The following is a 24121-nucleotide window of genomic DNA, read 5'->3' on the forward strand; positions in this document are numbered from 1 at the left end:
AAAACCCACCCCTTTGACCAAACGTTTCACCATCTCCCTTACAATTTTCATCCTAATCTCAGTTTCAGTTAGTTACACGATTAGGCTTCTGTGAAGAACCTCAGGCTGTTTTACTTTGCTGAAGTTGCGAGATAGATAAATGCAAGTTGTTGCAGCAATGTTGGATTTGCTGAGTGGTGGAACTGTTTCCAATTTGTTTGCTAATTATCCCTTGAAGGTACACCCCATCATCTCGCCAAGCAAGCCATGAGGAAGGTAAGGAATGGCTTCGTTCCCACTCAACTGGAGGCCTTCAAGACACAGTCAGCCAATCACCTCTGCCCTCGCCTTCTGCCATCTCATCCCCTTGTAGTGGGACCTTCAACTTCACCCATCTAGGTGAGCAAATCATCTCATTGTCCCTTAAGGGACTTGATAGAGTCATCGAGGTTTACAGCATGGAAACAGGCCCTTCAGCCCAGCTTGTCCATGCTGCCCAGTTTTTTACCACGAAGCTCACCCCAATTGCCTGCAATAGAGTTGGAAGTTGTGACTCGATGCAGTAGTGGGCGATAGAGAGTGAACAGCCCATTTTAACATCGCTGACCACAGACGTCACTGCAAATAACAATGGGAAGAGATGTGAAATGGGTTTTTGACTCACCATCGCTATGTACTGTTGCATAAAGTCCAGATCGAACCCCATGCGGTGGAATTTTATGGCCCTTTGCGCCAGCGGGATCTTCTGGTCTGGATGCAATCGATGGGCTTGTGAAGAGGTCACCATGTTTCCGGGACCGCTTGCACCTCCACCCCCACCCCCTCCACCCCCACCCCCACCCCCACCCCCACCCCCACCCCCACTCCCACTCCCACCCCCACCCCCACTCCCACCCCCACCCCCACCCCCACTCACCCCCACCCACTCTCTCTTCCACTTTTCGAAAGGATTGGTGTAATTGCACGCTCGCAGTAACACAGAGAAAAGCCTTGAGGCTCCTATCATGTGATTCCATCTCCAAGACTCCTTTGGAATGTGGCAGACACGGAATTAACCCTTTAGTGCCAGAGAGTTGGTTCCCCTGTGCCACCATTTTGTGCCAACCGTCCCCCAACCATCTGCTCTATAATTGCCTTTAAAACAAAGTAAATTGGATTCAAATCGTATCCTGTTCTGACACTGATGTTTTCATCATTAACTTATGTAACTTTATACCAGGAAACATTGAATGGCTTGGAGCTCTCTGACATGGGAGAGGGAAGGCTGACGGGTGACCTGCTAAAGGTCTTTAAGAAGGAGCTTTTCTTCAGTTAAATCTCGAGTTTCCATTGGTGGTGGGGTCCAAAACTCTAAAATAGGACAGTCACTGATGAACCCAATCAGGAATTCTGGAGAAAGATTCTAACCCAGAGGGTGGTGAGAATGTAGAACGTGATGCCACAGAGAGTGGTTGAGGTGAATAGTTGAGGAAACAGTTAACAGAGAAGGAGTTTGGAAGGAGGTTCAGGTGCAGCAGGAACACAGAGCAGATTGGCTGTCCGACCACTTGCTGTTCTGTGAATTTGATGTAATTCTCTGTAACGGGGAGTTTGATGATTTGACATTTTCAGTGAGTTTCACAAATTAAATGTGGAGATTCATATCAATGTGGGAAATCCTTTTGAAAAGAAGGGGTATTGCTGCAGACAAGTTTAAATGTCAGTGATATATTACACATGACAGCTTGAGGTACTCATCATCACTACCCTATCAACTCAATATTGGGAGGTATGTATTTCTTACAGAAGCTGTAGCATTGCCCTTCAAGGTAACAGTTTCTATCATATAAACACTTAATGGGGGAATTTTAACTCTTTCCCGGTAAAACAAAAGAGAAGGATGAATGGTTAAAATGGCCTTTCCTACTGACTTTACCATGATTTAACATCGCTCGTTTTGACGGGGGAACCGGCTGTCTACTGGACTCTCGGCTCCCTGCAATTCTCCCACCTTTGCACACAGCAGGTTGAATTGGGAACTGGATCAACTCAAACCACCCAGCGGGAATCTCATCGCTTTTCCCACTTAGGCCAGGATTCTCCAATCTCATTCACCCCGCCCGAGCTGCCAGCGAGAACGGGGAATTTGGCGCTCAACCAAAACTTCATTCATTGCAGCAGTCCCGGAGAATCCCAGCCGTGGGTGAGGCCGGAGAATCCCAAACTTAGGCATTTTTTGGGAGAAAGCTTGCGTCCATTGTTTCAGGTTTGAAAGTTTATTTATTTGTTAGTCACAAGTAGGCTGACATTAACACTGCAATGAAGTTACTGTGAAAATTCCCTAGTCGCCACACTCCGGCGCCTGTTTGGGTACACTGAGGGAGAATTTAGCACGACCAATGTATCTAACCAGCACGTCTTTCAGACTGTGGGAGGAAACCGGAGCACCCAGAGGAAACTCATGCAGAAACGGAGAGAACATGCAGACTCTGCACAGACAGTGACCCAAGCCAGGTCCCTGACGCTGTGAGGCAGCAGTGCTAACCACTGCGCCACCGTGCCACCCCAATCAATGATCTTTCATCAAAATTGGAATACAGTTTGCGATTTGAAAGGTAAAAAATCAAAATCTGGGTCTAGAGGAGGTGTAAATGTCAACAACCACTGTCCAAAAAATGGAAAGGATGTAAAATTGTTGAACTCAATGTTTGAGACTCAAAGGCTGTAAAGTGTGTGCTGAGTGCTGAATAATTAGAGCTGGTTTGAGCTTGATTTATCAGAACTTTTTAACCTAATTCATCAGTAATTCCTGCTGTATCCATGCCCCACTGAGTCTTAAAGCAGCAAGGATAGTCCATACTGTTTATAAAACAACTGCTTTTCCAGCTCACATTATTGGTTCAATAATGTTTCTTTTATGAGGTCAGCTGAGATGTATTTATAATGCGTTCTTTTAAAAAGCGATGTTCCGATTAAATTAAATTTGTTTGTGAATATACAGGTCTCTCGTGTGTATTGCAGAATACACAATGGGCTGTTGTAGTAGCGAGGCCCTTTAAAGGGGGAGGGGGGGTTTCCTGAGGGTCATGTGATCGGCAAGGACCCTATAGAGCAGTGGCATTGTCATGTAGTCTGAACTTGTTGAATATATATTCTATATATATAAAGACTTTTGTTGATTGAAGCCACATCGAATCGCCCTCGTTCTATTCCAGTGGATCATACTCCTTTATCTCATGTCTATCATGGCCTGTTCCTGTTTGCTGGAACATTCCGTTTCCGTTTCGATTCCTTTATGATCAGAAATACATACTGGCAGTTTTTAAAAAGTGTATAAATGTACCCCTGTGAGGTATCATTTCACTAATATTGGCATGCCACAGCCTACAGACCTTTGGATAATTGGAATGGACTGACTGAACTGATGGTTCTGAATGAGATGGTGATCTATTCGACCACTGTGCTTAAAAACATCAACCAGCTACATCTGTAAACACCAACCTTGAAATAATTCCGGTCTCTTCAGCACGCTCCAATACTCACTGCTCTGCCATTGGCAGCCGTGCCTCCAGCTGTTGGGAGGGGAGGGTCTTAAATTTTAAAATTCTCTCCCTAAATCCTGGGCAGCACAGTGGCACAGTGGTTCACACTGCTGCCTCACAGAGCCAGGGACCCGGGGCAGCACGGTGGCACAGTGGTTCGCACTGCTGCCTCACAGCGCCAGGGACCCGGGGCAGCACGGTGGCACAGTGGTTAGCACTGCTGTCTCACAGAGCCAGGGACCCAGGACGGCACTGCTGCCTCACAGCACCAGGGACCCAGGACGGCACGGTGGCACAGTGGTTCGCACTGCTGCCTCACAGAGCCAGGGACCCAGGATGGCACGGTGGCACAATGGTTAGCACTGCTGCCTCACAGCGCCAGGGACCCGGGGCGGCACAGTGGCACAGTGGTTCGCACTGCTGCCTCACAGCGCCAGGGACCCGGGGCGGCACTGCTGCCTCACAGCACCAGGGACCTGGGGCGGCACTGCTGCCTCACAGTGCCAGGGACCCGGGGCAGCACGGTGACACAGTGGTTAGCACTGCTGCCTCACAGTGCCAGGGACCCGGGGCAGCACGGTGACACAGTGGTTAGCACTGCTGCCTCACAGGGCCAGGGACCCGGGGCAGCACGGTGGCAAAGTGGTTAGCACTGCTGCCTCACAGCACCAGGGACCTGGGGCAGCACGGTGGCACAGTGGTTAGCACTGCTGCTTCACAGAGCCAGGGACCCAGGGCGGCATGGTGGCACAGTGGTTAGCACTGCTGCCTCACAGCGCCAGGGACCCGGGGCGGCATGGTGGCACAGTGGTTAGCACTGCTGCCCCACAGCGCCAGGGACCCGGGGCGGCACGGTGGCACAGTGGTTAGCACTGCTGCCTCACAGAGCCAGGGACCACGGTTCCATCCCCAGCTTGGGTGACTTTCTGTGAGAAGTTTGCACATTCTCCCCATGTCTGCGTGGGTTTCCTCTGGGTGCTCCGGTTTCCTCCCACAGTCCAAAGATGTGCGGGTTAGGTGGATTGGCCATGCTAAATTGTCCCTTAGTGTCCTGGGATGCGTAGGTTCGGGCGATTAACCACGATGAAGGCACGGAGCTATGGGTATAGGAGGGGGGAGAGGGCCGAGGTAAGATACTCTCTCACAGAGTCGGTTTGGACTCAATGGGCTGAATGGCCTCCTTCTACACTGTAGAGATTCTATAATTCTCAGATGCTAATTGGTGCCTGGAACTCGCTGCCGGGGGAGGTAGTGGAAGCAGATACGATAGTGACTTTTAAGGGGCATATGGACAAATACATGAATAGGATGGGAATAGAGGGATACAGTCCCAGGAAGGGTAGGGGGTTTTAGTTCAGTCGGGCAGCATGGTCGGTGCAGGCTTGGAGGGCCGAAGGGCCTGTTCCTGTGCTGTAATTTTCTTTGTTCTTTGTTCTAAGATTTGTATTTGTTTGATTTACAGTGAGCCCAACAGCCATTTCCCAGTTCCATCTATCAGGGCCCAGCATGATGCGTTCAAACAGCATCCCCACACAGGATTCCTCGTTTGACTTGTACGGAGATTCCCAGCTGTGCGGAAGTGCCAATTCCCTGGAAGACAGACCAAGGGCAATGAGCAGATCCGGATCATTCCGGGGCAGCATGGAAGAAGGTTTGTATTTCTCGGTGTTTGTGGGGTTTTTGGATAACCACTTCAAGCAGGAGAAAATGAACAGAATGTGAAATGGAAAGATTCTGGGATGGAGTTCTCACCATTGGCAGAATTTATTATTACTTATTATTCTTAATCAGGGCGTCCACCTGTGAGTAAACTGATTAAAACCATAGAAACTGACTTTAAAAACTGGACTGAACCATCATTGGTGCAATAACCAGTTTCTTAGCAATTTAAATATTGGTAATATCTTTAACACACGCTGACTGGCTGCTGCACAGTGACTCAGAAAATGATTGGTGCAATCGACAAATCTCCTCATTTCTCCCTTGTACGATTATAAAAGATCAGAGAAAGCGTGAACATCGTGTGGATTTGCACCTAACTCATGTCTGAAGTGTCCTGATTTTTGCAGCAATTTGGCCATTTCTGACCAAACAAGCAGAAAATTGCAGCCACTTTTTATGATAAAAGTAATGCCCGAGGGAGCAGCCTGAGGTTTGCAGGGTGTGTGACGAGTGGGTTGTGGGTGAGGGTTCACGGTGGGTGTTGCGGGAGTTATCTGATTAGTGTCACACCTGCTATCATTGAAAAGAGTCTCACAGCAGCAATGGCGCTTTGTCAAACGTCAGTTGGTGTAGGAACCTCGCCAAAGGTCTCTGCTGTTGGTGCACATTCCCTCCATGTCCTCAGAACCATCAGGCCCTCAATTAGACCTGTTCAAAGCTGTGACTCCAACGTCCTTCCACCTGTCCAGTCCCTGAAACACGGCAAACCCCATTAGAACAGGACAACTACTGAGCTCCAAGTCTGTGCTGTCCTGAGGCTGCAGAGTGATGCTCGACTGAACACTGGGATTGAGATCCTGTTACTTCCCACCAAATAACTGATCTAATTTCTCAATGTAGATACCTTTCCAGGCCAATTCAGCTTTCATCTCACATTCGCTTTGCTGCCTGAGGTGAACAGGAAATAGTCGGAATCTGTTTTTCCATGGAAAAGGGTAAAGAGGCTGGTTCTCTCTCTCTTGGAAAGAAACAGCTGATTGGCCATCAAATTAGATCTTTAAGATAATGAAGGGTTTTGGAAGAGGAAACCCAGAGGCCCAGGGGCACCAAGAAATCTGATCAGAAATTCCAAAGAAACTTCTTTACCCAGAGGCTGGAATTGAACCTGGGTCTCTGGCGCTGTGCCATCGTGCCGTGTGGAAGTTCTGGGAGGGAATTGAAGCAATCAAGAGGATTACTCTTCCTATGGAATCCTCAGGCATCTTTCCAACTGGGAGAACAGAAGGTTTCTTTCAACCATTTATTTTTTCTATAAAGGGTCTCGGGCTACTCTTGGTAAACTAGGACAATACCAGGCTGTCTTAGATCTGTTTTTCACTCAGCATCTCAAATCTCATACAGCACAGAGTGAGGCCATTCAGACCATCTTCCATGTACTATCTCTTTGAAGGAGCTATCCAATTAGTCCCACTCATCCTGTTTTATTTCCCAATATTTCCCTTTCAAGGATTTACCTAGTCACTTATTGAAAGTTACCATTGAATCTGTTTCTAAAACACTCTTAACAACTTGCTGTGGAAAAGATTCCACCTCTGGATCTTTTGTTAATTCTGTAAAGTCTGTGTCCGCTTGTTACCTCCTGCCAGTGACAATATTTCCTCATTTTGAACATGACTATTACTTCTCCCCTGAAGCCACTCTCCTGTAAGGAGAACAATCTAACTCTTCCAATCCCCACATCACTGAACTGATACGAGAGATTAGAAAAACTCTTGTCAATGTCCAAAAGCCAACACCTTCTGAAGAGAAAATGAGCAGCACCAGTGAGACAGCCCCAGGCACGCCCAGACAATTAACCCATTTGGCAAGTCTATCAACAGCAAAGGACACCCAGCATTGACTCACTCACTCGCCTGAATCCCAGAGATCAGATCAAATAACTTCAACATGCAACGATTAATAAGGCCACACTGTGAAACAAGCTGTCAGTTCTAAGTGTACTGTCCCGCAGTCTTAACGTAACGACTTGTAATGTAGAAATATAATTTTGAACTCGTAATGATTGATTAAATAAACCCTGAGCTGTCCCCTGCTGGTGGTTGTGTGACATAGAGGTCATAGAGTCATAGAGGTTTACAGCATGGAAACAGGCCCTTCGGCCCAACTTGTCCATGCCGCCCTTTTTTTATAAACCCCTAAGCTAATCCCAATTGCCCGCATTTGGCCCATATCCCTCTATACCCATCGTACCCATGTAACTGTCTAAATGCTTTTTAAAAGACAAAATTGTACCCGCCTCTACTACTACCTCTGGCAGTTTGTTCCAGACACTCACCACCTTCTGTGTGAAGAAATTGCCCCTCTGGACACTTTTGTATCTCTCCCCTCTCACCTTAAACCTATGCCCTCTAGTTTTAGACACCCCTACCTTTGGGAAAAGATATTGACTATCTACCTTGTCTGTGCCCCTCATTATTTTAAAGACTTCTATAAGATCACCCTCAGCCTCCGATGCTCCAGAGAAAAAAGTCCCAGTCTATCCAGCCTCTCCTTATAACTCAATCCATCAAGTCCTGGTGGCATCCTAATAAATCTTTTCTGCACTCTTTCTAGTTTAATAATATCCTTTCTAGAATTGCACACAGTATTCCAACTGTGGCCTTACCAATGTCTTGTACAACTTCAACAAGACGTCCCAACTCCTGTATTCAATGTTCTGACCGATGAAACCAAGCATGCTGAATGCCTTCTTCACCACTCTGTCCACCTGTGACTCCACTTTCAAGGAGCTATGAACATGTATCCCGCGATCCCTTTGTTCTGTAACTCTCCCCAACACCCTACCATTAACTGAGTAAGTCCTGCCCTGGGTCAATCGACCAAAATGCATCACCTCGCATTTGTCTAAATTAAACTCCATCTGCCATTCGTCAGCCCACTGGCCCAATTGATGAAGATTCCATTGCAATTGGAGATAACTTTCTTCACTGTCCACTGTGCCACCAATCTTAGTGTCGTCTGCAAACTTACTAACTATGCCCCCTATATTCTCATCCAAATCATTAATATAAGGGATATATCAGGGATATTTAATCACTCCTTTCGGATGAATAAGGATCCTTTGGAAGCATCTGTTTTCAATTATTTTAGTAAATCATAGAATCCTACAATGCAGAAGGAGGCCATTCAGACCATCGAGTCTGCACCAACCACAATCCCACCCAGGCCCTATCCACATAACCCCATGCATTTATCTGAGATAGTCCCCCTGACACTAAGGGGCATTTTAGCATCGCCAATCCACGTAACCCGCGCATCTTTGTAGTGTGGGAGGAAACCAGAGCACCTGAAGGAAACTCACGCAGACACGGGGAGAATGTGCAAACTCCACACAGACAGTGAACCAAGCCAGGAATTGAAGCCGGGTGCCTGGCGCTGTGAGGTTTATTGTATGGATTCGGAAAGACTTGTCCTGTGTTTGTGACTGAATGCCGATTGATTTGTCTCCTTGTCTATTCCAGTCCATGGATCATCGCTATCACTGGTTTCAAGCACATCGTCTCTGTACTCGACAGTAAGTATCGCTGCGAATTCCCAGTAACCTGGGGTTATTGAGTAAGGGCTGTGAATTCCCGCTCTAACAGCACAGAAGCAATTATATAGGAATTAGCACAGAAACAGGCCATTTGGCCCATCTAGTCCATTGGGTATTCATGCTGTATTCGAACTCCCTCCCATCTTTGCTCATTCATCAGCATAACCTCTATCCCACACTCCCTCATACGTTTATCTAGTTTCCCCCCATGTCTATAATAATTACTTCAGCCTCTCCCTGTGGGAGTGAGTTCCACATTCTCACCACTCTCTGTGTAAGGAAGTTTCTCCTGAATTTCTCATTGGATTTCTCAATGACTAGCTTATATTGATGACCTCAGGTTTTTTAAATTCCCCACCAGTGGAAACATCCTCTCTGTGCCCACTCCATCAAAACCTTTCACAATTTTCTGGCTTCTATAAGGTCACCCTGATACTTTTCTTTTCAAGAGAGAAAACGCTCTGCCTCTTTGTCCTTTCCCACATGTTATAAGTGACTAGTGGTGTGCCTCAGGGATCAGTGTTGGGACTGCAATTGTTTACGATTTACAGAGATGATTTGGAGTTGGGGACCAAGTGTAGTGTGTCAAAATTCACAGATGACACTAAGACGGGTGGCAGAGCGAAGTGTGCAGAGGACGCTGAAAGTCTGCAAAGGGATATAGATAGTCTAAGTGAGTGGGCGAGGGTCTGGCAGATGGAGTACAATGTTGGTAAATGTGAGATCATCCATTTTGGTAGGAATAACAGCAAAATGGACTATTATTTAAATGGTAAAAAATTGCAGCATGCTGCTGTGCAGAGGGACCTGGGTGTTCTTGGGCAAGAATCACAAGGAGTTGGTTTGCAGGTGCAGCAGGTAATTAAGAAGGCAAATGGAATTTTGTCCTTTATTGCCAGAGGGATGGAGTTTAAAAACAGTAAGATTATGTTGCAGCTGTATAAGGTGCTGGTGAGGCCACACCTGGAGTACTGTGTACAGTTTGATCTCCTTACTTGAGAAAGGATATACTGGCACTGGAGGGGGTGCAGAGGAGATTCACTAGGTTGATTCCGGTGTTGAGAGGATTGGCTTATGAGGAGACACTGAGTAGACTGGGGCTATACTCATTGGAATGAGGGGAGATCTTATGGAAACATATAAGATTATGAAGGTAATAGATAAGATAGAAGCAGGGAAGTTGTTTCCACTGGAGGGTGAAACTAGAACTTGGGGGCATAGCCTCAAAATAAGGGGGAGCAGATTTAGAACTGAGTTGAGGAGGAACTTCTTCACACAAAGGATTGTGAATCTGTGGAATTCCCTGCCCAGTGAAGCAGTTGAGGCTACCTCATTGAATGTTTTTAAGGCAAGAATAGATAAATTTTTGAACAGTAAAGGAATTAAGGGTTATGGTGAGCAGGCGGGTAAGTGGAGTTGAGTCCATGAAAAGATCAGCCATGATCTTATTGAATGGCGGAGCAGGCTCGAGGGGCCAGATGGCCTACTCCTGCTCCTAGTTCTTATGTTCTTATAACCCCGCAGTTATCACAGGGACAGAGAGATTCCTGAGAAAGAGACCATCCAGTTCCCCTGCTTCACTCCCAGTGTCACATGATGCAATGATAATGGTGTTATTGACCAATCACAGTGATCAATTCCTATTAATGAGTCCACAGCAGAGCCAGGCGTGAGGTGGGGAGAAGCCCCTTAGGGGGGCTGAAATTGTGAACGATATTCCAAAGTTATTTGTTCCTCCCAGATATGCTACACTCATGACAAAAGTTAATTGGGGGAGTCTGTGGGAAGGACAAGGGACGTCTGGTAAGTGGCACGCTTTCAAAAGTGTGTTAACCAGGGTTCAGGGTAAAAACATTCCTCTTAGAGTGAAGGGCAAGGTTGGCAGAAGTCGGGAACCCTGGATGACTCAGGATATTGAGGCCCTGGTCAAGAAGAAGAAAGAGGCACATGACGTTCATCGGCAGCTGGGATCAAGTGAATCCCTTGATGAGTATAGGGGATGTCGGAGTAGAGTTAAGAGAGAAATCAGGAGGGCAAAAAGGGGACACGAAATTGTTTTGGCAGATAAGGCAAAGGAGAATCCAAAGAGCTTCTACAAATACATAAAGGGCAAAAGAGTAACAAGGGAGAGAGTAGGGCCTCTTAAGGATCAACAAGGTCATCTATGTGCGGATCCACAAGAGATGGGTGAGATCCAAAATTAATATTTCCCATCAGTATTTACTTTTGAGAAAAGCATGGATGTTAGGGAACTTGGGGAAATAAATAGTGATGTCTTGAGGTGGTGCGGGAAGTCTTAAACCGCATCAAGGTAGATAAATCTGCGGGACCTGATGAGGTATATCCCAGGACGTTGTGGGAGGCTCGAGAGGAAATTGCGGGTCCCCTAGCTGAGATATTTGAATCATTGATAGTCACGGGTGAGGTGCCTGAAGATTGGAGAGTGGTAAATGTTGTGCCTTTGTTTAAAAAGGGCTGCAGGGAAAAGCCTGGGAACTACAGGCCAGTGAGCCTCACATCTGTGGTGGGTAAATTGTTGGAAGGTATTTTGAGAGACAGGATCTACAGGCACTTAGAGACGCAAGTACAGATTAGGGACAGTCAGCATGGCTTTGTGAATGGAAAATCATGTCTCACAAATTTGCTTGAGTTTTTTGAAGGGTAGCCAAGAAGGTAGATGAGGGCAGTGCAGTTGATGTTGTCTACATGGACTTTAGCAAGGCCTTTGACAAGCTACCGCATGGTAGGTTGTTGCATAAAGTTAAATCTCACGGGATCCAGGGTGAGGTATCTAAATGGATACAAAATTGGCTCGATGACAGAAGCCAGAGGGTGGTTGTAGAGAGTTGTTTTTCAAACTGGAGGCCTGTGACCAGCAGTGTGCCTCAGGGATCAGTGCTGGGCCCACTGTTATTTGTCATTTATATTAATGATTTGGTGAGAATGTAGGAGGCATGGTTAGTAAGTTTGCAGATGACACCAAGATTGGTGGCATAGTGGACAGTGAAGAAAGTTATCTCCAATTGCAACGGGATCTTCATCAATTGGGCCAGTGGGCTGATGAATGGCAGATGGAGTTTAATTTAGACAAATGCGAGGTGATGCATTTTGGTAGATTGAACCAGGGCAGGACTTACTCAGTTAATGGTAGGGCGTTGGGGAGAGTTACAGAACAAAGAGATCTAGGGGTATGTGTTCATAGCTCCTTGAAAGTGGAGTCACAGGTGGACAGAGTGGTGAAGAAGGCATTCGGCATGCTTGGTTTCATCGGTCAGAACATTGAATACAGGAGTTGGGATGTCTTGTTAAAGTTGTACAAGACATTGGTAAGGCCACAGTTGGAATACTGTGTGCAATTCTGGTCACCCTATTATAGAAAGGATATTATTAAACTAGAAAAAGTGCAGAAAAGATTTACGAGGATGCTACCGGGACTTGATGGATTGAGTTATAAGGAGAGGCTGGATAGACTGGGACTTTTTTCTCTGGAGTGTAGGAGGCTGAGGGGTGACCTTATAAAGGTCTATAAAATAATGAGGGGCACAGACAAGGTAGATAGTCAATATCTTTTCCCAAAGGTAGGGGAGTCTAAAACTAGAGGGCATAGGTTTAAGGTGAGAGGGGAGAGATACAAAAGTGTCCAGAGGGGCAATTGTTTCACACAGAGGGTGGTGAGTGTCTGGAACAAGCTCCCAGAGGTAGTAGTAGAGGCGGGTACAATTTTATCTTTTAAAAAGCATTTAGACAGTTACATGGGTACGATGGGTATAGAGGGATATGTGCCAATAGCGGGCAATTGGGATTAGTTTAAGGGTTTTAACAAAAAAAAAGGGTGGCATGGACAAGTTGGGCCGAAGGGCCTGTTTCCATGCTGTAAACCTCGATGACTCTAAGACATCTCATATCTCAAATTACTCAGATACTATATCCCAAAATGCTCTTTTCTGAGGGATAATTATCTATTTGTATTTGAATGAATCAATACCACCTGCTCCCACCCTGTCCCTGGGCAACCTATTAGATCTATATTAAAAAGTTATAGCACAGAAAGAGGCCATTCTGTCCATTTGATCCATTCCAGCCCGAGGACACCTTGGTGCCCTTTCTAATCCCACCTTCCTGCACCCGGCCCATAGCCCTGTAACTTACCGAACTTAAGGTGCAGATCCAGGTACCTTTTAAAAGAGTTTCGGGTCTCTGCCTCCACCACCAACTTATCTCCCCATAATATCAAATATAGAAAGAGAAAAAAAAGAGAGGGAAAGAAAGATTGGATTATAGAGTCATCGAGGTTTACAGCATGGAAACGGGCCCTTCGGTCCAACTTGTCCATGCCGCACTTTTTTTAAAGGACAATTACAGCAATTACTGCTGTAAAACTAGACCAGGGCCAGTCTCCCCCCTGAGGAATACTGTCCCCACTGGCAGGAGTGGGCAGCAGCAAGGCTGCCCCTTCCTCACTGACCCTCCAACAGTGCGGCACTCCCTCAGTACTGACCCTCTGACAGTGCGGCACTCCCTCAGTACTGACCCTCTGACAGTGCGGCACTCCCTCAGTACTGACCCTCTGACAGTGCGGCACTCCCTCAGCACTGACCCTCTGACAGTGCGGCACTCCCTCAGTACTGACCCTCTGACAGTGCGGCACTCCCTCAGCACTGACCCTCTGACAGTGCGGCACTCCCTCAGTACTGACCCTCTGACAGTGCGGCACTCCCTCAGCACTGACCCTCTGACAGTGCGGCACTCCCTCAGCACTGACCCTCTGACAGTGCGGCACTCCCTCAGTACTGACCCTCTGACAGTGCGGCACTCCCTCAGCACTGACCCTCTGACAGTGCGGCACTCCCTCAGCACTGACCCTCTGACAGTGCGGCACTCCCTCAGTACTGACCACCCGGCAGTCCGGCACTCCCTCAGCACTGACACTCCAACAGTGCAGCACTCCCTCAGGACTGACCCTCTGATTGAAGGACAGAAAGAAAATTAAATAAAATAAAATGGACATTTTAAATTTCTAATACCTCGAATGATTTATTAGCTGCAGGACTGAGATTATTTGACATCTTTCTAGGCCAGAGATGTTGGGAGTCATTGCAGGAATATGACTTTCCTCATTCAGAAGTTCCTTGCGTTATTAAATACCAGCCCTAACTCACAGAATGGACAACAAAAGCAGCAATTTGCTGCAACTCACCAGGAGGTTTCAGAGCTACTATTTCCATGGAGCCGCGTATCGAGCACCTTGCAATGATTCCCAATCTCTGGGTCCCTCTCCTTCACACAAATTACTGAGTGATTTGTGTTTTAATAATGGAGAAAACAGTTAATTCAGCAGCAAATTCTGGGTCAATGTTTGAATTAATTCCATTGATTTTCTAACACAGTCAGATTAAATCTATGATAGATGCTGTCCTTTGCTGCCTATTACCCATCCATTAGAAATTAGCACCTCGGGAATGTCAATAATTAAGCTTTGGAATGTTTTTAACGGTTTCCCAAACCTAGCTCCACTCATCTCATGTTTGAATCCAATTCAGTTTCCAAACAGTTTCTATCTCAGTCTGTCTCATAAACGCAATCTGTCTCTCTCTACAATGGCCAGTACGTTCAGCCTGAGAGTTTATATCCTGTTGTAGTTAGTTACTTTCACGGTTTATCTCCGGGCTTATTTCCCACGCTGGGGAATTGGAAACATTGGGACTCAATCTTAAAATCACAGAGAGACTTTACAGGAATGAAATGAGACAGAGTGGTTTGTCCCATTGCTCCGTGCTGGTATTTTGCTTTTGGAAGAGGCCGTTCCACTTCATTGAAACCTATCAACATCTCCTATTCCTTTCCACCTTGTGTGTTTATCCAGCTTCCCCTGAAATCTCTCTACATTTTTCACCTCAGTCACTCCCAACTTCCTGTTCATCAATCTCTGGGTGAAGAAGTTTCTCCTCAATTCCTTTATATTCAGGGTCCCCAGTTTTACACACCTTCCACAAAGAGAAACATCTTCTCTACATCCCAACTCTTCACACCCCCTCAAGATTAGAAAAGCTCAGTACTCAGCTTCACTTTTGAAGATCGAAGGTCCCAGCCTCTTCAGTCTTTCTTGATTGTTGTAACCCCTCAGTTCTGACATTGTCTAAGGGAAGGTCTGATATTTCTATTCAGATATCGTGTGCCAGCCTGCACAGTGTATGTGACTTGATTTGACACCCACATTGAGCTGTACAGGAATCCCCCTCCATCCAGCCAGATGGTTGGTGGCTGGAGTTCCAAGTCAGTAACTGTTGCTCCTTCATGTGGAAACCAGATTTAGCACGTCATTTCAACGCTGAGCTTCACTCTAACAGGAACACTATAGGGGAACAAATTCAAAGGTGAAAGAAACGTAGGGAGATCAAAGAATTTGTGTTTATAAGACCATAAGACCATAAGACATAGGAGCGGAAGTAAGGCCATTCTGCCCATCGAGTCCACTCCACCATTCAATCATGGTTGATTTCAACTCCATTTACCCGCTCTCTCCCCATAGCCCTTAATTCCTCGAGAAATCAAGAATTTATCAATTTCTGTCTTGAAGACGCTCAACGTCTCGGCCTCCATAGCCCTCTGTGGCAATGAATTCCACAGACCCACCACTCTCTGGCTGAAGAAATTTCTCCTCATCTCTGTTCTAAAGTGACTCCCTTTTATTCTAAGGCTGTGCCCCCGCGTCCTTGTCTCCCCTGCTAATGGAAACAACTTCCCTACGTCCATCCTATCTAAGCCGTTCATTATCTTGTAAGTTTCTATTAGATCTCCCCTCAACCTCCTAAACTCCAATGAATACAATCCCACGATCCTCAGACATTCATCGTATGTCAGGCCTACCATTCCCGGGATCATCCATGTGATATCTGTGATATCGGAACAGTAAGAGACAATTCTCCTCTTGAGTGTGTTCCACTAATCATTCAGTCCATGTATGATCGCAAAATAAACATTGTTCATCTGTTTTTTGTACAGTAAACCTGAATAATCCTGTCCAGCACAAAGAGAAATCCAGCAATCCCAGTTTGGAACTTTTCGATTAAGCCCCAAGCCTGACCAGCGTTTTGCAGGGAGGGAGTTCCAGGTTTCCACTTCCCTTTGTGTCAGGAAGTGCTTCCTTAAATCATCCTTGTTCTGGACTTTCCTCCCAGATAAATTTTTGTTTTCTTTCAAGGGATGTGGGCTTTGCTGGCTAAACCAGTATTTATTACCCATCCTTAATTGCCCTCGAGAAGTTCCTCTCTGTCTGCCCCATCACATTGGTAAATTTGCAAAGCTCTCTGGATGTACGGGGTATTCAGACATTGATCCTCACCTGATCCATTTGTGTTTGCATAGATTTCAAAATCCTCACTCCTACTCCTGAATCCTCATCCTGACTCTGCCCTATGGGGGAAACAGATCCAGATTTACTTCCCAGTAGACACTTTCTACACTTCCAACACCGATCTGACATATGATTCCTCTCACCTCACCCACTACCTCTGCCCTTCACCAACCCAGGCTGATTTCTTGCCTCTGTCACTCTGGTTCTGGGACGAGTGTCCTCATCTCTGAGGTAGGAAGATGTGTCTTCAGAGTCTGGGCGAACACTTGGAGCTGGTGTCTTATGGATGAGACATTAATGATGGTCCCAGTTGTCACCTCAGATAGACATGAAGATCGCGTGCCAGTATTTTGAGGAGGGGGAAAGGCGTTCTCCTCAGCATCCTGACTCATATTTCTCCCTCAATATTACGAAAACAGAAGGACTTGTCGGTTATCATTGTTTGTGGGAATGTGCTGTGTGCAAATTGGTTTCTGCACGTTCTACATTATAACTGACTTGGCTTCATTGGCTGAAAAGTGCGTTGGGATGTCACACTATATCAATGCAAATCTTTCCTTGTGAGAGAAACATTATTCTGACAAAGCAATCACATCCACTTTGATTCGCCAGGGCTGAGAGGGAGAGAGAGGAGATTAATGTGCTCAAATCCGTGTTGTCTCCTTGCAGCGTTTGACAGGCTGGCACACTCCGGGATGTCACTATTTCCATGGTTACAGTCAGTGCCGATTCACATCCTGCCTGACAGGACTTCCCACCCTGCCAGCTGTGTGCCAATCCGCCCAGGCAAACTAAACTTATCTCACCTTTCTGCCAAAGCCTGTCTGCCACGGGAACAGAGTCTGAAAAGACCAAACCCAGCATTTGAATTAAGGCCATCTGGGTAGGAGCCGAGTGCTTAATCACCATAGCAACCAGGGCCGACAAGCATATTAGTTTGAAATTTGTTCACCAATCGTTGGGCTGTTTTGAAAATCCCCAGGGATCTGTGGATGAATGAACTGTGGAAGAACAAAGATGAGTATTTTGCAGCAGTGTCCCATCGCCAGGATACTCAGTCTCAGACTCAACACCGGCACATTAAACAAAGAAAATACTTGTATTTGTATAGCACATGAATAGGAAATAAATAGTGATGTCTTGAGGAGTGTACATATTATAGAGAAGGAGGTGCTGGAAGTCTTAAAGCGCATCAAGGTAGATAAATCCCCGGGACCTGATGAAGTATATCCCAGGACATTGTGGGAGGCTAGGGAGGAAATTGCGGGTCCCCTAGCCGAGATATTTGAATCATCGATAGTCACGGGTGAGGTGCCTGAAGATTGGAGAGTGGCAAATGTTGTGCCTTTGTTTAAAAAGGGCTGCAGGGAAAAGCCTGGGAACTACAGGCCAGTGAGCCTCACATCTGTGGTGGGTAAATTGTTGGAAGGTATTTTGAGAGACAGGATCTACAGGCATTTAGAGACGCAAGGACTGATTAGGGACAGTCAGCATGGCTTTGTGAGTGGAAAATCATGTCTCACAAATTTGCTTGAGTTTTTTGAAGGGGTAACCAAGAAGGTGGATGAGGGCAGTGCAGTTGATGTTGTCTACATGGACTTTAGCAAGGCCTTTGACAAGGTACCGTATGGTAGGTTGTTGCATAAGGTTAAATCTCACAGGATCCAGGGTGAGGTATCTAAATGGATACAAAATTGGCTTCTTGACACAAGCCAGAGGGTGGTTGGAGAGAAATGTTTTTCAAACTGGAGGCCTGTGACCAGCGGTGTGCCTCAGAGATCAGTACTGGGTCCACTGTTATTTGTCATTTATATTAATGATTTGGATGAGAATATAGAGGGCATGGTTAATAAGTTTGCAGATGACACTATGATTGGTGGCATAGTGGACAGTGAAGAAAGTTATTTGATTATTCACTGTCTGAGTGGGGTTTGCACATTCTCCTCGTGTTTGCGTGGGTTTCCTCCGGGTGCTCCGGTTTCCTCCCACAGTCCAAAGATGTGCGGGTTAGGTTGATTGGCCATGCTAAAATTGCCCCTTAGTGTCCTAGGATGTGTAGGTTAGAGGGATTAGTGGGTAAATATGTAGGGATATGGGAGTAGGGCCTGGGTGGGATTGTGGTCGGTGCAGATTCGATGGGCCAAATGGCCTCTTTCTGCACTGTAGGGTTTCTATGATTCTATGATTTATCTCCAATTGCAACGGGATCTTGATCAATTGGGCCAGTGGGCTGACGAATGGCAGATGGAGTTTAATTTAGACAAATGCGAGGTGATGCATTTTGGTAGATTGAACCAGGGCAGGACTTACTCAGTTCATGGTAGGGCGTTGGGGAGAGTTACAGAACAAAGAGATCGAGGGATACATGTTCATAGCTCCTTGAAAGTGGAGTCACAGGTGGACAGAGTGGTGAAGAAGGCATTCGACATGCTTGGTTTCATCGGTCAGAACATTGAATACTGGAGTTGGAATGTCTTGTTGAAGTTGTACAAGACATTGGTAAGGCCACACTTGGAATACTGCGTGCAATTCTGGTCACCCTATTATAGAAAGGATATTATTAAACTAGAAAGAGTGCAGAAAAGATTTACTAGGATGCTACCAGGACTTGATGGACTGAGTTATAAGGAGAGGCTGGATAGACTGGGACTTTTTTCTCTGGAGTGTAGGAGGCTGAGGGGTGATCTTATAGAGGTCTATAAAATAATGAGGAGCATAGATCAGCTAGATAGTCAATATCTTTTCCCAAAGGTAGGGGAGTCTAAATCTAGAGGGCATAGGTTTAAGAGGAGAGATACAAAAGTGTCCAGAGGGGCAATTTTTTCACACAGAGGGTGGTGGGTGTCTGGAACAGGCTGCCAGAGGTAATGGTAGAGGCGGGTACAATTTTATCTTTTAAAAAGCATTTAGATAGTTACATGGGTGAGATGGGTATAGAGGGATATGGGCCAAATGCGGGCAATTGGGATTAGCTTCAGGGTTTAAAAAAAAAGGGTGGCATGGACAAGTTGGGCCGAAGGGCCTGTTTCCATGCTGTGAACCTCTATGACTCTATGACCTTTCACAGCCATAGGGTTTCCCAAAATAGTTTACAGCTAATGAGGGGCATTTTGATGTGTAATTGACAGAAACACGGTAGCTAATCTATGTACAGCAGTGTGGTAATAACCTGATATCTGCTTTCTTTTTAATTGATATTGGTTGTGTGATAAATATTGGCCAAGGCACTGGGGAGAACTCCCTTCCCTCTTCCTGAAAATACAGTGAAGGTGTGAGAGAAATTAGCCTCCTTCCTTCTCTGAGTTGCAAAAGGATTGATACTGAGTTCAGCTTCAACCCTCTCATTGCCACACAGATGTATAACAAGGATATCCCTGACAAATCACTCGTCTCTGTCCCACATCAACATCGAATGACATTCCCACCTCTTCACCATTTCTGGGACCAGTTTCCCCAACAGTCTTTTTGCTGATCTCCCGTTCCCAGCCCAGCGCTGCTGCCTAGGTCATAGCACATCCGAATCCTGGAGATCGATTGTCCCTGTCCCCGCTACATTGGCTGCACGCCTCCAGTGTGCTATTTTAGATTCCTTACCCAGGTATTCCACAATCGTGACCATCGTCAGCCCTGCAACTTGGATTTCGACCTCTCCGTTTTTTATGTTTCACCTATCGCTTGTTTAAAAGCTTCAACAGGGATGTTTTAACAGGGATGCATTAAACAGGTATAATGTTCATGTCAGCGACACTTTACATCTCAATTATTGCAATCATTCCATAACTGATGAAGTTGTTCACAATTATACCAGAGTGTTGGCATCTCCAGATAATTCCAAATATTCCGTTTGGTGAGGAAATGTCTTTCTTCCATTCTTGATTTTAGTGACATCATCACCACCTTTCCATAGACCACAGGTAGGTAATGTGGGAAGGGGCTGCTTCGTAGGGCAGCAATGCAGGGAGAGGGGTCAGCAGACCCCCCCCTCCTCCCAATATCCACTCAGTGATCCAAAAATGTGTCAGAGCATGGCAACTTCTTGAAAGCTGTCACGGAATCATAGAATCCCTACAGTGCAGAAGGAGGCCATTCAGCCCATCGAGTTTGTACCGGCCACAATCCCAACCAAGCCCTATTCCCGTAACCCCACATATTTACGCTGCTAATCCCCCTGACACATGGGTCACTAAAGTCAATTTAGCATGGCCAATTGACCTGCACATCTTTGGACTGTGGGAGTAAACCAGAGCACCCGGAGGAAACCCATGCAGACACGGGGAGAACATGCAGATTCCGCACAGACAGTGACCTGAGGCCGGAATTGAACCCGTGTCCCTGGTGCTGTGAGGCAGCAGTGCTAACCATTGTGCCACCGTGCCGTCAAGGATAGCCTCTAATTCTACCTTATACTCTCGTTCTATGATTTTAAAACTGTACTCTAACTCTTTTAAACTCTCTCGCAATGCTCTGTTTTTATTAAGCTGGTCTGTCTCTACACCCTAGCTGTGACTGTAACACTACGTTCTGCACTCTCTGCTTTCAGTCTCCCCATGTCACTCTATGAACGGTATGCTTTGTCTACATAATGCACAAGAAACAATACTTTTCACTTATGTTAATACACATTACAATAATAAATCAAATCAAAAATCGATCAGGCAGGGACACACCTTGGGTGGGGTGGGGTGGGGGGAGGTGGGGGGGGTGGTCACATGGTTTTAGCTCCATGTCGGCCCGTCTGCAGCTGGGTTAACACCAGTGTCAGTGGGATGAGGTCCTTAAGTGTTGGTTAATTGGCCAGTTAAGGGCCTCAGTTAGCAATGGGGCCATTCTGCCCAGAACTGAAATCTGATGGGGTTGGCAGGGTTCCCATTGGCCACCATCTTCCCCCCTCCACTATCACCGTGAGCGACAGTCCGAGATTCCAGCCGAGGTTTCGGATCAAAGACCTTTCACCAGAATGAGGAAGGGTTTGAAATGTCACAGCAAGTGAGAGAGAGTGGGAAAAGAACAGAATCACAGAATGTATGGGAAGGTCTGTGATAGGATGGAAGAGAGGAGAGATTAAATAACAAAAGAGTTAATGGTGCCTCCTAATATTCAGCTCCTGATCTGATTCTTGTCTTTTGCTTTACAGGCTGAGGAGAAAGCACATTCCGAGGTAAGAAATGGAACATGTTAAAAATCAACTTCTCAAATCATTCAATCCAGTCAATTTGAGGAAGAGCCGCTGCAGTCTGTGTGGTGTAGGTACACCCACTGTGCTGTTAGGGAAGGAGTTCCAGGATTTTGATTCAGGGACAGTGAAGGAATGGCTGCCAAATGCCCAAGTTGGAGTGGTATTTGTGACTCAGGGGGACTTGGAGGTGGTGGTGTTCTCATGTGGCTGTGGTTTTTGCTGTTTGAGCTAGTGAAGATCATGATCATTGATGTATGGGATCTGGGCATTGCTGGCTTGGCCAAGGTTTAGTCCCATCCCTAATAGGGAGATGCCACGGCAGATGTGATTAAATTAAAGTTGAGTTGGGGACAGTAAGGTCGTGAAACCCCAAACACTTCAATTGGTTTTGTGCTAAATTTACATTTGATGAGCATCTAACCTTGAGGTGATTTGTCTCCTTCAGCGATTCTCACAAGATGCTGCTCTATATCAGGTTAATGTACACTGCTAGTATAAGGAGGCCATTCAGCCCATTGTGCTGTGCTGGCTCTTTGAACAATCTATCCAATTGGTCCCACTCCCCTGCTCTTTCCAAATAATCCTGCAGATCCTTTCCTTCAAACATTTCTCCAATTCTCTTTTGAAAGTTCCTGTTGAATCTGCTTCCACCGCCCTTTCCGGCAGCGCCTTCCGGATCACAACAACTTTCTGAATAATATAAAAGAATTCCTCATATCAACTCTGATTCTTTGACCAATTGCCTTCAATCCTGTGTCTTCCAAGATAAACTGCAAAGTACGTTAAGGATAAAAAAAGAACAGGAATTTGATTCCACGGTGAAACGTGGTGAACTTGTGGTGAAAGAGGGGTGGGTGAAATGGTTGTGAAGATGTGAAGAACTTCACAAGGGATCGTGTGTAAGTTGAACTGAAACAATCAACAGGGATTGGTGATTGTGCGAGAAGCTCACATGAACCTATGTTTGTTTTCCTCAAATACTGATTTAAATCCGGATATTTCTTTCTTGCACAACAGCAAATTCGAAAGCTGCGCAGGGAGCTCGATACGTCCCAGGAGAAGGTTGCGACGCTCACCTCTCAACTTTCCGCAAATGTAAGTTACTCACCCCTCCTGTTTGAGAAAGTGAGGCTGCAACGAAAAGGCAATTGGGTCTTCAGCTGATAATTCTCCAGTGGGGGGGCGGATTTCAAGTTAAATTTGTCAGAAAGGCCTCTCTGGGTCTTGTTGTAATATCTAGATGTGCGGAGACGGCAGTGGTTGTAGACATGTTAGTGACATTTAAGACTTATCTGGATAGACACATCGACAGGCGGGGAATAGAGGGATACAGGCGGTTGGTGAAGATAGGACAATGTGATCAGCATACTCTCTGCCTTTCAACCATCAATCTGTGGTGGGTGGACAATATGATGGCAATAGACACAAGGCCTGGGGCTGCCAGCTTCACCAGCTCCAGCCTGGCATCCCCCTTTAACTAGTCGCGTTGGGTGCTGCCAAGCAACCAGTTAAACCGCCAACATGAACCCAGCGAGGAATGGACAGACAGGATTCCGCTTTCGCGCTCAGCTGTGTGAGTCAGATAGGAAAATAGCTCTGGTGGTTTATTAGCAGGAGTCATTTCCTGGTCCACCACTGATAGTTTCTGGGGATGGCCTGGTTCATTGGATGTCTACTCTGTTTGAATTTCAAGTCTCAAAAAAAATGGAATGCAGATGGATAAGATCAAAGCCCGGGGTCACAGCCCGGGGTCACAGCCCGGGGTCACAGCCCGGGGTCACAGCCCGGGGTCATAGCCCGGGGTCATAGCCCGGGGTCACAGCCCGGGGTCAGAGGGGAACTGCTTCTGACTCATAGGATTCAAGGCTGAACCATTACATATGGAGTGCCGCACTGTCAGGGGGTTAGTGCTGAGGGAGTGCTGCACTGTCAGTGGGTCAGTGCTGAGGGAGTGCCGCACTGTCAGATGGGTCAGTACTGAGGGAGTGCTGCACTGTCAGAGGGTCAGTGCTGAGGGAGTGCCACACTGTCAGAGGGTCAGTGCTGAGGGAGTGCCGCACTGTCAGAGGATCAATACTGAGTGGGTGCTGTGCTGTCAGACAGTCAGTACTGAGGGAGTGCCGCACTGTCAGAGGGTCAGTACTGAGGGAGTGCCGCACTGTCAGAGGATCAATACTGAGGGAGTGCTGCACTGTCAGAGGGTTAGTACTGAGCGAATGCTGCGTTGTCAGAGGGTCAGTACTGAGCGAGTGCTGCGCTGTCAGACGGTCAGTACTGAGGGAGTGCCGCACTGTCAGAGGGTCAGTACTGAGGGAGTGCCACACTGTCAGAGGGTCAGTACTGAGGGAGTGCCGCACTGTCAGATGGTCAGTGCTGAGGGAGTGCCGCACTGTCAGAGGGTCAGTACTGAGGGAGCGCTGCACTGTCAGAGGGTCAGTACTGAGGGAGTGCCGCACTGTCAGAGGGTCAGTACTGAGGGAGTGCCACACTGTCAGAGGGTCAGTACTGAGGGAGTGCCGCACTGTCAGATGGTCAGTGCTGAGGGAGTGCCGCACTGTCAGAGGGTCAGTACTGAGGGAGCGCTGCACTGTCAGAGGGTCAGTACTGAGGGAGTGCCGCACTGTCAGAGGGTCAGTACTGAGGGAGTGCCGCACTGTCAGATGGTCAGTGCTGAGGGAGTGCCGCACTGTCAGAGGGTCAGTACTGAGGGAGTGCCGCATTGTTGGAGGAAGAGTGGAGAGTATTTGAACAGAAGCCTAAAGATCACACAGCTGCTATATTGCGGGGATGGAAAGGTTTCCCCAGTTGTCTTGACCAATTATTACCCTCTAGCA

The 24121-nt window shown here is 46.7% G+C and overlaps 1 protein-coding gene across 1 annotated transcript in view; it reads left to right on the forward strand.

Moving 5' to 3' along the window:
* The window catches only part of nav3 (neuron navigator 3), a 396979-nt gene that overhangs the window by 315950 nt on the left and 56908 nt on the right, over window positions 1–24121 (forward strand). The window contains exons 17-21 of the mRNA XM_078221087.1: window positions 218–378; window positions 4963–5151; window positions 8684–8736; window positions 21246–21269; window positions 22305–22382. Coding sequence (XP_078077213.1) covers window positions 218–378; window positions 4963–5151; window positions 8684–8736; window positions 21246–21269; window positions 22305–22382 — 505 coding nt within the window. The remainder of the gene's footprint in view (window positions 1–217; window positions 379–4962; window positions 5152–8683; window positions 8737–21245; window positions 21270–22304; window positions 22383–24121) is intronic.

The sequence above is a fragment of the Mustelus asterias genome, chromosome 9 (genome assembly GCF_964213995.1).
Source record: "Mustelus asterias chromosome 9, sMusAst1.hap1.1, whole genome shotgun sequence".
In the NCBI taxonomy this organism is placed as follows: domain Eukaryota; kingdom Metazoa; phylum Chordata; class Chondrichthyes; order Carcharhiniformes; family Triakidae; genus Mustelus; species Mustelus asterias.